Raw genomic sequence first — 15373 nt, forward strand, 5'->3', positions numbered from 1 at the left:
AATTAAACTCAGAATTGTTAAACTTGAGTTCTGATTTGCTGAATAATAACCTACTAATAATTCCTGGAAGAATATTGAATTCTAATCGAGGCATGTTTCTTCAAAATAGGGTCAAGAAATGTAAATTTCGTCACATCAGCCATTGCATTAGTTAGATAGATTTTCTTTCATATCAACTGCCCTTATTATTACTGTGACAATTTTTACATCAACTGCCCTTAACTAGAATCAGCTCTATCCGTGCATCGTCCTTATATACAGTTTTCCCGCCTTCCAAACCAAAATCAGATATAAATGATTTCGGCAATTCACCCAAAATTTTAAATTCCATATAATGTGACAGAATTTATATCATTTCCCAATAAGTGCATGTATTTGCTAACTTTTCAAAACAACATATTTTAGGGCTATGACTGGTAGAAGAACCATCAAATAATGAGTTGAAAGGGTTTTGAGGACACCTCACAGTAGAAAAGAGGTATCGTATTCTGAGTGTGACAAAGTTTACGAAATATTGCCTTAAAACCGTTCGATCCCTGCCTTTTAGCCAAATGTTGTATCATAATTGTTAGAATGACCTAATCTACTATATTTTAAACCAAAAAATGCTAATTGGGCAGCTATAGTTAACACAGTCACAAAAATGTGACATTTTTTACATTATAGTGCCTAAAAACAATAAATTGTATTTCTGAGCCGTGTATATGGAAGTATGGGTCACGTGGCTAATGTCCAGAACTTCTGAACACGCTATTTTTTTGGTTTACCAATATCCTTAAACTTCAACATGAACGTGTCCATTTACGATTTCGTATCATTTTGTGACGATGTTTACATCAACTGCCCTATACTTCAATCAACTATATCCGTGTATCGTCCTCATATATAGAGTTTTCCCGCCTTCCAAACCAAAATCAGATATAAATGATTTCGGAAATTCACCCAGAATTTCAAATTCCATATAATGTGACAGAATTTACATCATTTCCCAATAGCCAAGTGCATGTATTTGTTAACTTTTCAAAACAACATATTTTAGGGCTATGATTGGCAGAAGAACTATATCAAATAATGAGTTGAAAGGGTTTTGAGGACACCTCACAGTAGAAAAGAGGTCTCTTATTCTGAGTGTGACAAAGTTTACGAAATGTTGCCTTAAAGCCGTTCGATCACTGCCCTTTAGGCCTACATTGTATCATAATTGTTAGATTGACCTAATCCACTATATTTTAGACCAAAAAATGCTAATTGGGCAGCTATGGTAAACAATGTCACAAAAATGTGACATTTTTTACATAATAGTGCCTAAAAGCAATACATTTTATTTTTGAGCAGTGCATATGGGAGTATGGGTCACGTGGCTAATGTTCAGAACTTATGAACACGCTAGATTAATATATGTTAAAATTAAACCACTATCGTCAAAAACGCTGTTTTAGAAATTTACCAATTTCCTCAAACTTCAATGAACGTGTCCATAAAGGTATTAGTAAGGGTCTTACTTTAAGTGTAGTACCTTGCTATACCTTTGATACCTTTTATCTGCTTCGTCGAAACTCGACAGGCCATCAGAGTTGCTGACCACCCCAGAGAGCAGATGCCTCTCGATCGTTACGCCAGTCCAGTATAGAATTGGAGTTCGGTGGTGTGGAGCCCCGGATTGGCGGTTTATCCGGCAAGGAAAGCATGAACACCGTCATATGATGCTTGAACTTGAAGCCATCATGCTTGGAGACTGCACGTATGTGTCAAGGTATACAGTTCCAGAGTCTGGGACCCATTACACTAAATGATGTTTCGTATAGAGTCTGATGAGTGATGAGCTTCTTGTACGGAGCTTTTTTAGTACTTATACTAAGACCATATATGCAGAACCGATTAACCACAAAATAAGAAATAGAATTAGAGAGGTTAACAGTAAGTTAACAGTAAGTTAACAGCAAGTTAACAGCAAGTTAACATCAAGTTAACAGCAAGTTAACAGCAAGTTAACAGACGGTTGACAGACGGTTAACAGCAAGTTAACATCAGGTTAACATCAGGTTAACAGCAAGTTAACATCAGGTTAACAGACGGTTAATATCAGGTTAAAAGCAAGTTAACAGCAGGCCTCAGAGCACCATGTCTATTGTATATTGCTCTAACCTGCCATGACGGTGATGCAATACGGCTCCAGGTAACATGATACCCTGACCACCATATTTCATTACGTGGACAATGAGCAGCTTCTGAGCTTCCAGGGAATAGTCTAGAAAACAGAGAAAACGACGTGGTATTGAATTAAGCGGGGTCCAATAACAGGTGAAACTGAAAGGGGGAATGAAGTTTCACAGAGGGAAAATGGTGAAGAACTAAGAATATTTTCAATTACCAAGAAATGTTCGGATGAAAAGAAGATAAGCGATAAGTCAGAGGTTCTATGATGGACTAGTGACAAGTGTAAAGAGTGACGTCAGCTCGGAGTTGTAGTTCAGCTTCTGCTATTGTAATAGACTCAGTTCAGTACTTTTAATATGACAGACTTCAAATCAGCATTGCTTTTTTGTCAATCAAATGACAAACAGTGAAAGCAGGATTAATGAACGAATAGTGTGACATTGGGTTCTCAACCATGGAAATTTAGAAGTCCCTACATGCTGTTCTTTCTGGCTCCATGTGCTAGTTAGGGGTCTGAGGTATCCGAAAAATCATGTGTTGAGTACCCAAAGGGTTCTGGGTGCCAGGAATAAGGTTATCAAAGCAGCGAAAATGACCGGTTTTGGACTATTTATGAGCTTTTTTGCCCATTTTCATGAGATAAAGAATCAGGAAAGCTGCTCTAGATGATTGAAATGGTTGATACCAATGAGGATACACCCAACACACATAAATATTCGTGATATATGTGATTTTAATGAGAAAAATATGATCTCAGGGTCCATTTTATACCAAAATTTGCCAAAACCACTCGCACTTGTCAAAGCTTCCTCATTTTAGACACATTTAATGATTATTATGGTATCTAACTTATGCAATGGTGGATCTGATAGGAGTATGCCTTAGCTTCATTTTAAGCCATCAATGAGCATGCTGGTGTGTATGATAGTACTTTAATTCTCCCGTCCATTGATATAGTCTGCTCAAGGCCATGCGTGCGCGCTTGTTACAAGCATGAATTTTCTTCCTCAGTATCTATCTAAAGCTTTTAAAGACATGATTTGAATGCTATCCTATGAGTGCTACAGGATGGTGAAAGAATTTCCATGAAAAATCATTAAATGTGGAAGATATGAGGTCATATGTGTGTGTGCTCACGCGCGCGCGCTTGTTACAAACTTGACATCCTCAGTACTTTCACATATACTGAGATTTTGTTTCAAACTTAATTGACTCTGAACCAAAATTGCCAGAGGAAACAGATAGTGTAACTCAGAAAGACCACAAATGGACAGTTTGTGAGATATCGAGGTTATAATCCAAAAATGTAACAATGATGTCACACCAGAAAACTCCTATTTTTGGTACGTTTAACCTCATATCTCGCACGCGCAGTACAGGATTGAGCTAAACTTGGTCAGGTTTTGTAGCCCTGACTATCCTCGATCATATGGAACAGGAATACAACTGTTTGGATGATATATCTTAATTATATTAGGCACTTAGTTCTGAAAAGTGAGAATGTCATTAATACTGCTTTCACTGCAAATCGTAAACTACCTCGTATGAACCTGAACAAAAACGTTTTTGAAGGCAGAAGACTGATCGTGACATTTTCAAGTTCTAACTATTAACCGAGCACGAAAGCCATTAAACCTGCACTGATCACGTGACACCATGTTGAATGCTGATATATATATAGAATAGTCACGTGACTAGATAATACCTTTATAAGAGTCAGGACCATTATCTTGAACTATGTGACTTTGCTGACTGCTGAGGCACTGTGCCAATAATGACCACAATCAACAGCGCTTCTAATACAATGGAAGAATATGTACAATGCACTACATTTTTACGTCTCAGGAACAGATAAAGTATTCATTCGTTTTGCAAGTAAATTTTATAATCGACAAAGAAGTGCAATTGGAAATAAATACACGATCTATTTTTATCTAGGCGTTAAAATTAAAAATCGTACATTTTATCTCACATAATAGTAATACAATAGTTTCAGTTTTTACCTAAAATTGTGGACACATTCTTAACTTTGCGCTATATAAAATATTACCTATCTATTCTGTGTTCTCAAACCTAAATTTCAGCCTTAACATAAGACACTGAATAATAATAAACAATAAACACAGTCCATCAGTTTATTTGGTTAGCTACAAATTTAAAGCAAACAGTTATAAAACTTGTTATACTGCATTTATTTAAAAAATGCATGCAAACACAGTACACACGAACTTAAATAACATAACATGTTTTAAACAATTCATAAATTTTTTCAAATTCAACAGTACAGGGTACGTTTTTCAAGTCTCGGCAAAATTTAAAAAGTAAAGTATCAACACTACAGTATACAATAAATATCAATTAAAATTAATTCCTACCATGTCAGAAACGCGAAAATCTCCGACTAAAATGAACCGACTTTGGAAAACCACTTAGTTACCTCAATTTCGATACCTAAAGTGTTGCAACATTTCCGATTTTCTGTAGACTTCTCTCCTCCAGTGCCACAGCTCAGTGTAAAGGAGAGTCTGAAAAGAGACCTCCAACAACCCTACTTGCAGCGATCCCGATCTTTCTCCGGCCGAAACCGAACTTTATCTCGGATACAATGTCATCCTTGTTCGGGCGAGAATCTGCAGCTTTTCTCATGTCTTTAACGGTGGGAAACACCTGTAGAGTAGAAATTTAAAAACCTATTTGATTTTTACCATATCATATTACCGGTCCTGGAAAAGCATTACTTGAATAGAAATTTCATCCCGCAGGATGAAATTAACTCCATTGAACTGGAGAGTAAACCACGGTCAGATGGCTGATAAAGAAACACGTGAACTTTAACCATCTGCACTGTTATTGTTTGGAATAAATCTTAAATTTCCCTTGAAGAGGTAGTCAGACTAAATAAATGGTGAAAAAATTTAAGGATTTATTAGTTCATGAGCCTGTGTTTGTTCCTAGACCTCATAGCACCAACTGGTGAGTAAAGAAGTGAAGCAGGCACGTGCAGCTCCACTGCAGTATCTTTTGTTAAACTAACTTTCTCGGAACCGAATTCTGCCCTTCCCTAGAAGTCGAACAAAAATTGAAATATTTTTTATTAGTGAACATGCGCTCTAAGAGCACGTGTTGGAGCATTATTCAAGAAACAAAGAGCTTTTATCAATAAAGCTCTTCATAGACATCATCATCAAAGGGGTAGGAGTGGCTAGTCAACAGAGTGCGAAGGTAACAGCTGAGGGGTCCTTAACCACGAACGGGACATTATTTATATCGGGGAGTTTGACCTAGGGGAAGAGTTGTTGGTTTGTCCTATCGAAGGATGGTTGGTGGTCGGAACCTGTAACTCTGGTTGAGTTCTGGTTGGCCGGGAGAGGGATCGATAGGGGACATAGTGTCATTGGTCATGGTGTATTTAAGGGGGCATACACCAAAACAGTGGTTAGTGCCGTCCAACCCAAATGACCTTATAATAGAAAATTTGATTTTTTGGCTTTGCAGATAAAAATGACTTTGTTTACAATAACTTCAAAGGGAAGCAGAATTCAATTTCATGTCAAGCATCAAAACAATCCGATCTTCCCTGACAGACTTTTTGGTTAAAATAAGCCTGAAAAGGACAATTTCAGCTTTTTGACTTTAAAAATTTATAACACACCAGCTTTTTTAGATACGATATCAATATTTTACACACACCTTGATATAGATGTGCATAGACGGCGAGCAAAATTTCAACCCGATACCGCAAGAAATGATAAACTTATAGCCTCTTCATGAAACAAATTTTGTTTTTCCGAAAATTCCACTCTAACCAGGAAATGCTCGATTACAAAAATAGGTATTCTCAAAATATTTTTTTGGTGTGGAAAAGGCGCGCTAGATGGTCACTAAACTGCCTATGAGGTCATTTGGGTTGGACAGGTTTGATGTATGCCCCCTTAAGGTAGGAGTTCAGCTTGAATATAGACAAGTATTGACGGCCGACTTTATAGCATGTCTGGATACAGTATTGAGTTTGTTTTTAGTGATTGTATTTCATATATCGTATATTTCTATCGTCTTATAATACGTGTAATAATTGTTAGGCCTTCAACGTCGGTGTACCCTTTGCTTACAAAACTACCACGAAGGTTTCACTATTGAGCCATGATAGTCCCCTGCACCATTTTACTAGCCCTACACTTAGTGTCAAGGAGCGGAGCCACACCGGACACCACACCAGTTGTAGCTCTCAAAGACGAGGCAGCGCAGATACGGAGTGAGGGGTATGAGGCAATAAACAGGGCAGAATCTATCAGAGAAAGAGCATACCGAGTTCAGGAAGAGGAGGTTGAGATGAAGGAGGAGGCATTGGAGATGAGGGAGGAGACTGCGAGCGCAAGATCAGCTTTGGAATCTCGCCTAGTGGAAACGTTGGTTGAAACTCTTGCCCTATTGAGAAGCGAAGCAAATGACACTAACCTTCATAGACAAGAGATAAAGAGCATTCTCAATAATGTGAAAGATAGGATAGAGAAGTTGGAATCGAAGGTGAAAACTCTTAAGGACCGACAACAAGCCTGGCTCTCTGAGGTTAGACTTATCTCGTTATATAAAATGAGCGGGCAAACAAGTACTTTTCCTGCCTATGGATTTGAACCTGAATTGATATCGGACGGTCAATTTGGATTTAGTCGCAGAAGCTGGAGTGGCATGGCAACTTACAGTCAAACAGCTAACAGTAACCGAGATAACAAGTTATGGCTTGAATTGGGAGGCTTGTTCAGAATAAGCAAAATAAAGGTTTGGAACATTAGAGACAGCAGGTGGAGAGAAATCATAGGTACGAAAATACTTGCCGACGAGAAGCTAGTCGGAACCATCACAGAAGCCCGAAGTAGCTACGACTTCACCGTGGCAGATGACGACCCAACCTACGCAAGGAAGGTTACCCTACACCAGCCTAGAGCACAGGATACACACATCCTGGAACTACAAGTCTGGGGTAGTGGCCCCTTCTCTACGGAGGACAAGTTCGCTTAACTTCTCAGCTTAGATGATTATAGGAACTGTTCGTGAGCGGTATCTTCTAAGACATGTAGATTTGAAATAGGTTGTAGCAGAAACATGTTACTTAAATTAAAATTCTAGAACTTCTTAAAAAATGATTTATTGGATGTTTTGGGAAAAATGGAATTTTGTCATTTTTTATGCATAAAACGTGTTCGATTAATATTGATTCTGAAATTTGTATACATACACATAATATAACATATGTTTTAGAGTAAAATTTTCTATACCACGACGTGTTCTTTCTCTTTAAAAAATTTAATTTATTCTTTCCAACTTTTGCATTGCATATACCAGTATTATTAAAAGTTAAACACGGTTTAAAAAAAAAAGAATTAATATGCGCTCATCATTAAAGCAGTAATCGATGAATTATACTAAACACAAATTTCTAAAATATAAGCTGAAAATGAAAAAAAAACCCACATACCTTCAATATAATACTATAATACCTCCGCCACTGAGTGCTGCGCGCTATAATTCCCGACAGCTTGCTGGAGGGAATTTGCGGGCACGAAGTTGCGGAGGTATTATATTTTATAATACGTTCCGGTTCCGATTGCAGAAGGGGTGTAATCCGATACGTGCGCATCATACAATATAGTGTCTAATATATAGAACGCCAGTGTTATTTGTTTTGAAACTTGCCGCCAGCCAGTCTGAGTCTGGGCTGATAATACCCTCGCTTCTCTTGCGGGAAAAATGAGCAAATTATCAGCCCTCGGTGTCCCCGAGTTTTAGTGGATATAATTCCCGGAAGGTATTATAATATAATATATGTTTTCATGGAGTAAAATTTTCTATAACATGACGTGTTCTTTCCCTTTAAAAAAATGTAATTCATTCTTTCCAACGTTTTTGCAACATCGAAAAAATGTTTTATCCTAACCCTAGTCATAGACATATCTTATCTCATTGCATATACCAGTATATATAAAGCAGTAGTCACTAGTACCCAGTAAAAAATCCCCTAGTCAATAGTCATCATACAAAAATCTTGGATTACATGCCTCGACATTATATGATATTTTACAACAAAATTTAAACACGGTTGAAAAAATTAGAATTAATATGAGCTCATCATTAAAGCAGTAACTAGAGTCTAGACATTTGCCATAGAAAACACCTTAGAACATTACTGAATATTTATTGGCCTCATCGAACAATATCCAATGCAAACTTATACCTAAGATCAAAGATGTAACTCAGTAAAGCTATCAGATCGTGTCCCTAAAGCAAGGTGGAAGCTCCTAGCTCATATCTTGCGTAGTGCTGATGACTCCCCCGCAGCATTAGCGTTAAAGTTTGCTGTCACAACAAACTGTAAAGGGCGCGTCGGTGCGCATCGTAAGAATTTGTTCAAGATTATTGGGAATGATTTGACCCGTAGAGGTTTAAAACTTAACTCTTTGAATGATCTTAATAAGCTTAAGATATTAGCCGATGATAGAGTTGCTTGGAGAAACAAATTTTTACTCTAGCTGTCTTGGTCTGTACTGGTCACCATTTTAGGATGACTTGATTTAATATTTTAATGGTGTAAACAGTTTCTTAATAATAATACTGTTAGAATAATTCTTCTAGGGATTTAGAGGGGTGAGCACAAGTAGACAATAGGTGAGTTACGACTAGAAAATTAGAACAGGGGAGTTTCAAGAAGCCTTTGTTGTGGTAAAATCCCAGGTGATCGGTAGCCTTTGTTTGTACCAAGCTACCGGTGGTTAAGAGCTTTGTTTAGGATTAAGAAGACTAGCAGATGGTAATTGGCATATTAAATTGTTACAAAGGTTGACGAGTGATAAACAGAGCAACATCTGGGTTGTTAGAGCTTTGTTGGGATTAGATCACGTGGGTTTCAAGTGGGTGGCTTATTGTCGGGCAGTCTGTCGGGTGGCCCGACTGGGAAAAAACCACGAACAGGACATTATATAAAGTTCGTAGAGTTCATAGAGGTTAGATTGAGTTTGCCCGATTCGATAGAGGGTCATTGATGCCGGACTATAAGGGACCAGGACCAGTTATGGTTAGGTCCTGGAGAGCACGGATGGGGCATGTCGTTATAGGGAGGTAAACGAGGGTTGACCGTAATATGTTGTATTAGGATAAGAGCATTAGATCTGTGGGCGTTTTTGGGCGATATAAGTCTGGTTAAATAGGAGTTAAAGTAGGAGTTTGTCGAATTAGTCATTGTATTATTATTTAAGTTAATATCTTGTAACCCTCGTTAATTACTCTTTTTCGTTGTTCGTACCCTAAATTGCTACAAATAATCTACGAATCTGAAGCAAGGGGTGACTGCTTACACATGATTCATTCAATCTGAATGATATTTAGAGAGATAAGAGGGAATCCAATTAAAAATCGCCTTCCCTTCAGGACACGTAGCACTAGAACTTAATACATTTTATCAACTTATTTTTGAGTTTTGTTTGTGAGACCAAGTTGATCGTCGTATTGTAAGCCGTGATTATTTGATAGATTTTAGGAAGTATTGTGTAATATATAATTATGCTAGTGATTTATAACTATGAAGTGGAAGAGGAACATCGAGTTCTGGTCTGCGTGAATATAGACAAGTATTGACGGCCGACTTTATAGTATCTCTGGGTATAGTATTGAGTTTGTGTGCAGTGATTGTATTTCATATATCGTATATTTCTATCGTCTTATAATACGCGTACTAATTGTTAGGCCTTCAACGTCGGTGTACCCACTGCATACAAAACTACCACAAAGGTTTCACTATTGAGCCATGATAGTCCCCTGCACCATTTTACTAGCCCTACACTTAGTGTCAAGGAGCGGAGCCACACCGGACACACCACCAGTTGTAGCTCTCAAAGACGAGGCAGCACAGATCCGGGATGAGGGGTATGAGGCAATAAACAGGGCCGAATCTATCAGAGAAAGAGCATACCGAGTTCAGGACAAGACGGTTGAGATGAAGAAGGAGGCAGTGGAGATCAGGGAGGAGACTGGGAGCGCAATATCAGCTTTGGAATCTCGCCTAGTGGAAACGTTGGTTGATACTCTTGCCCTATTGAGAAGCGAAGCAAATGACACCAAAATTTATAGACAAGAGATAAAGAGTATTCTCAATAATGTGAAAGATAGGATAGAGAAGTTGGAATGGAAGATGACAACATTAAAGAAAAAGATTTCAGAGCAAAAGGATGAGCTGACAAACAGTATTTCAAATCAAACAACCGTATTGGAGGGGCAGACAGGTGCATTGGAAAAACAGATGACTGCAATTGAGGAACAGAAGGCTGTATCAACTGCGGTATCACAAAAAGTTTCAGAGACTTTAGCTACGGCGCTTACTCTTAAGGACCGACAACAAGCCTGGCTCTCTGAGGTTAGACTTATCTCGTTATATAAAATGAGCGGGCAAACAAGTACTTATCCTTATGGACATGAAGCTGAACTGATATCGGACGGTCAATTTGAATTTAGTCACAGAAGCTGGGGTGGCATGGCAACTTACAGTCAAACAGCTAACAGTAACCCAGATAAAAAGTTATGGCTTGAATTGGGAGGCTTGTTCAGAATAAGCAAAATTAAGGTTTGGAACATTAGACACAGCAGCGTGGGCGAAATTATAGGTACGAAAATATTTGCCGATGAGAAACTAGTTGGAACCATCACAGAAGCCCTAAGTAGCTACGACTTCACCGTGGCAGATAACGACCCAACCTACGCAAGGAAGGTTACCCTACACCAGCCGTTAGCGCAGTGGCTTCACATCCTGGAACTACAAGTCTGGGGTAGTGGCCCTTTCTCTGCGGAGGACAAGTTCGCTTAACTTCTCAGCTTAGATCATTGTAGGAACTGTTTGTGAGCGGTATCTTTTAAGACAATTGTAGATTTGAAATAGGTAGTAGCAGAAACATTTGACTCAAATTAAAATGCTAGAACTTCTTAAAAAATGATTTATTGGATTTTTGGGAAAAATGGAATTTTGTCATTTTTATGCATAAAACGTGTTTGATTGCTATTGATTCTGGAATTTGTATACATACATAGAATATAATATATGTTTTAGAGTAACATTTTCTATAACATGGCGTGTTCTTTCTCTTTTAAAAAATGTAATTCATTCTTTCCAACATTTTTGCAACATCGAAAAAATGTTTTATCCTAACCCTAGTCTTAGACATATCTTATCTCATTGCATATACCAGTATATATAAAGCAGTAGTCACTAGTACCCAGTAAAAAATCCCCTAGTCAATAGTCATCATACAAAAATCTTGGATTACATGCCTCGACATTTTATGATGTTTTAAAACAAAAGTTAAACACGGTCGGAAAAAAATTAGAATTAATATGAGCTCATCATTAAAGCAGTAATCGATGAATTATACTAAACATAAATTTCTAAAAAAAAAGCTGAAAATGAAAAAAAAACCCACATACCTTCACAATAGACTCGGCCTTGTCTTGAGATATCTTAGGAATCCGGGCCAACTGTTTCAACCAGACCTCACCGACACTGAATACCCTGTTCTTAACACTGTGCTGGGAGAAGGAGCTGAAGGTCAGGAGCTGTGTGTCTGATGTACACTTTGGATCCGTTATACCGCTCAATTCCTCATCTGAACATATTTTCTTGTGAGAATTTTCGATGCGTATTTGCATGATTAGTTGGGAATATCGACGCAAAACTGGCTGAAGCTGAAGGTAGGTTTCGACGCGATTTTTCATACAAAGGCGGAAATGGGCGATAGGAAAGTCTCTGCCTTGTTAGCGATATGAGTAATGACTAATGAGGGGGTAAAGGTGCTTGCGTTAGGGGGACATTCTCAATGATCCCATTGAATTTTTCAGCATTTGCATTTAGCAATGTGGACTGTTGCTTCAAGGATCTAAGATAAGCTTCATTACCCTCCTTTAGGGTTCGCTACCCACCTTCCATACTATGGTTCCACTGATATATCTTATTTTATTCATTACATTACTATGCCAACTATCAATTTAGCTCATCTCGACGTCAATTTATTTTTGTAACAAAAATTTAACTGAAATATGGAGTAGATAATAGAGAGTAATTATGACGATAGCAGTATAATTTTAAATTTATGCAATATTACTATTTTATAATAACGTGCGTGGCCTGGATGCGTGTCATTGAGAGAAATAGTGATCACCTGTTTAAATTCCAACAATTAGACACGCCTTCAGAGTCTTAACCTCGAGATAAAGCTGTCTAATTCAATTTTTAGACAGTTCCTATTATAAAATTATGTCAATTGTGTTCAGAAAACGCTATGCAGCATGATATGATTTAAAAACCTAAAATTATTTCACATTGTCATCATTTATCAGTAATTGTAACATAATTATAATAATTAGCAGAGAAAGCCTTTGAGCCCTTAACCAAACAAACGAATAATTTTGCTTCAATTTCGCCAAATTTCGGTCATGTTCCGTCGATTAAAATAGAACAACCAATCTTGCAACAGCTGTTCAGCATCAGAGTTACTAGGGTCAATTTAGTGATCAGTGATCAGCGAAGCTGGTTTATTTGAGAATTATTACAATCTAATCGCTGAGTTTGCTTACTTGACTGCGTGTTCTTATGTCAGCGAATAATAATATTTATTTTTCTTTTTTGCTGGTATTTCAATGCCCCATACAAGACGAAATCATTAAAACGAAATTCAGACAAATTACAGCTGATTGAGGTAACGATGATAGTGACACATCTTTAATCATTGAACTGCGAGGAATTTTAAAACTTTTTTGATGTGGGATTATATCATATACCCATATTATAAGCTCATGACATTGCGAGACATGAGTGTTTTAGCTGGAAAGGGTAAAATTTCCCCGAATTTGACAATTAGTTTAATTAGTTAGTTTATTAGTTTAATGTTGCTGGCTGTGGGCTTTATGCCCCATTAAATTTGAGCTTATTACCCATTTGACGGACTTTGATCCGGGGGAATGTTTTGCAGAACAGATCTATATATTATTATTATGGCTGCCAGCACTTAATTCATGGCCAGGCTTTATCTTTAAATTGCTTAAACTTAGCGGTTCGATGTCAAAATTCAAATCTAAATACTTAAGTGATATGAATAATTTTCTGTGATAAAAAGATAAAAGCTAAAATGTAAAGTTTTGAACTTGAAATAAAAAAGCCGCCATTTACCTTGGTACTTGTTGCTGAGATATCTTGTTAGTATAGTTAGGTAAGCTGCGGTCTCTTTGATATCCTGAGTCTTTTTTATGGTAAAACCGTCGATAACCTGGGGTAAACCAATAATAATCTAGATGTTCCGAACCTGATTTCGGCACGGATCAGGACGTCATAATTGATTTGACGTTGTAGGAATAGGTAGGTAATTACGGTAATCACGGTAAACATTTATAAATTTCATACAAAAGTGTGGCAAGACAAGGGACAAACGACACAGTGCGATATAATAATGTGTACACCTCGAGTTGTAGTTCCTGCAGTATGAGGGATATGTGGACTTGGAGGATAATGGTATAAGTTCTATCATCATCTATGACGCTCGTTGTTGACACCCGATTGGCGATTATTTGCTATGACAAGATTGATTTTGTGTCACTTTTGGTCTTGAACTTGATTTTATACCACATGTTTTGATAAAAATTAATGTCAAACCCTTGACAATTTAAACAGCCCTACGGCCAAGGGTCAACCGAGGGCAGGATTTGCGACCGAGGCCGAGGAAATTTTGCTTTGATAAAACCGAGGCCGAGGCAAACCGAGGAATTGTCCTCCTGACCGAGGCCGATGAAAAAACGCTATTCCTCGGTAAAACTGAGGCCGAGGACTCGGTCGACCCTTGGCCCTACCTGAGTATTAACCACAGCTTGATTGAGAGACTGCTCGGGCAGACTCAAGTAACTGGCTTTAGTCTCCACCAGATAAACTCTCCGGGCTAGACCACAGGATTTTAGTCTCAGCTTCTGTTCAGCAAACCTAAAGTATGTCAGATGGTTAAAGTGGGTAATTGCTCTTCTGGGTTATTACAACATTGTGTCAGTCTAGAAGTAAAGTTAATCTAAGCCTCTAAAATGTAAATTTAAATTTCCTTAATTCTTGAGGAGATCAGCATGTCGGGTATAATTTGCCTATAATCTCGGCTACGGGCTATCTTGTTTCCAGTGACAATTTGTTGGCTTTGTTCAGTTTAAGGCTTCAGATCTTGTCAAACATCATCCCAGATGCTGCATGAAATATGTGAAGGAAGGTTCGGCAGAACTAAAAGAATTCAGCAGAATTTTAGAACAAAAGATGAATTATATAATTTCACTAATAATTTCACTAATAATTTCACTAATTTCACTAACCTGCCCCCAGTTATGCTCTGAGCTAAATCGTCCATTCTCTTCCTCTCTACCACTACATCTAGTACTAGTTCCTCGCCTGTACTGTCCACTGCTATCCACAGGAAATCACCTATCTGGTTAACAGAATTTGTTACAAAACTGAGGTGTGAAACTTTGAAACCGTTCTAAGAAAGCTAACAATCATTTTGTAATAAATGTTTGGATTTATTTCTACGTTTTGAATGAACGGTTATCTCCAGTATTTTAAGAGGATTGAAAATATTTCAAAGGGATTATTTAAAAAAAAGCGATAAGCAAGCATTCGATCGATTTTATGCCTAAAATAGTTAATTGCCTTTTGTTCAAAGACTTATCAGCCGCCAAGTAGCCACGGCGGTTGGTACCCGTGTGAAATTGTTAGTAAAATTACATAACATGGTACTTTGAGATGAAGGAATTAATTAGCAGTAATTAGCATCGGTATCTGGTCATTGGTCAATAGCCGTTGGATAAAGATTTTGAATGAATAGCTGAGTTTGTTAAACTGGTGCTCGGGTCAATTTCGTGATAATTATTAGCGGGCATTGAGCCGATCAAAGGCAGGCAGGTTTTATACCAAAATCTGATGTTCGTTATTTCCAACGTGAAGAACTTTGCCCAGATATTTAATCTGTTAATATTTTGAATAAATTAAATTCGAAATACTCCTATGTAGCAATTAATTGAGCGGCATGTACGCGATATATTGAAAATCATCACCGAATTTGTTGATTGCCACTTGCGAATAAGTTTAATTTTCCGACAATTTGTTGAAATAAACTCGCTCAATGAAGCACGGCACTTACTCAACTTCATAATTTGGCCA

General features: G+C 37.7%; 1 protein-coding gene across 5 annotated transcripts in view; it reads right to left on the reverse strand.

Moving 5' to 3' along the window:
- Positions 1-3609: 3609 nt before the first annotated feature.
- The window catches only part of LOC134819026 (uncharacterized), a 104790-nt gene continuing 93026 nt past the window's right edge, over positions 3610-15373 (reverse strand). For 2 of the 5 annotated variants that reach the window (XM_063828783.1, XM_063828784.1), the window contains 5 exons: positions 14530-14642; positions 14032-14158; positions 13358-13454; positions 11620-11798; positions 3610-4824 (listed from right to left, as the gene is read on the reverse strand). In XM_063828783.1, the coding sequence (XP_063684853.1) occupies positions 4666-4824; positions 11620-11798; positions 13358-13454; positions 14032-14158; positions 14530-14642 (675 nt within the window). In that variant the 3' untranslated portion in view covers positions 3610-4665. The remainder of the gene's footprint in view (positions 4825-11619; positions 11799-13357; positions 13455-14031; positions 14159-14529; positions 14643-15373) is intronic. The other 3 variants (XM_063828786.1, XM_063828787.1, XM_063828785.1) reach the window with 2 other exon arrangements.

Source organism: Bolinopsis microptera, chromosome 7 (assembly GCF_026151205.1).
Source record: "Bolinopsis microptera isolate Bmic1 chromosome 7, MBARI_Bmic_1.0, whole genome shotgun sequence".
In the NCBI taxonomy this organism is placed as follows: Eukaryota; Metazoa; Ctenophora; class Tentaculata; order Lobata; family Bolinopsidae; genus Bolinopsis; species Bolinopsis microptera.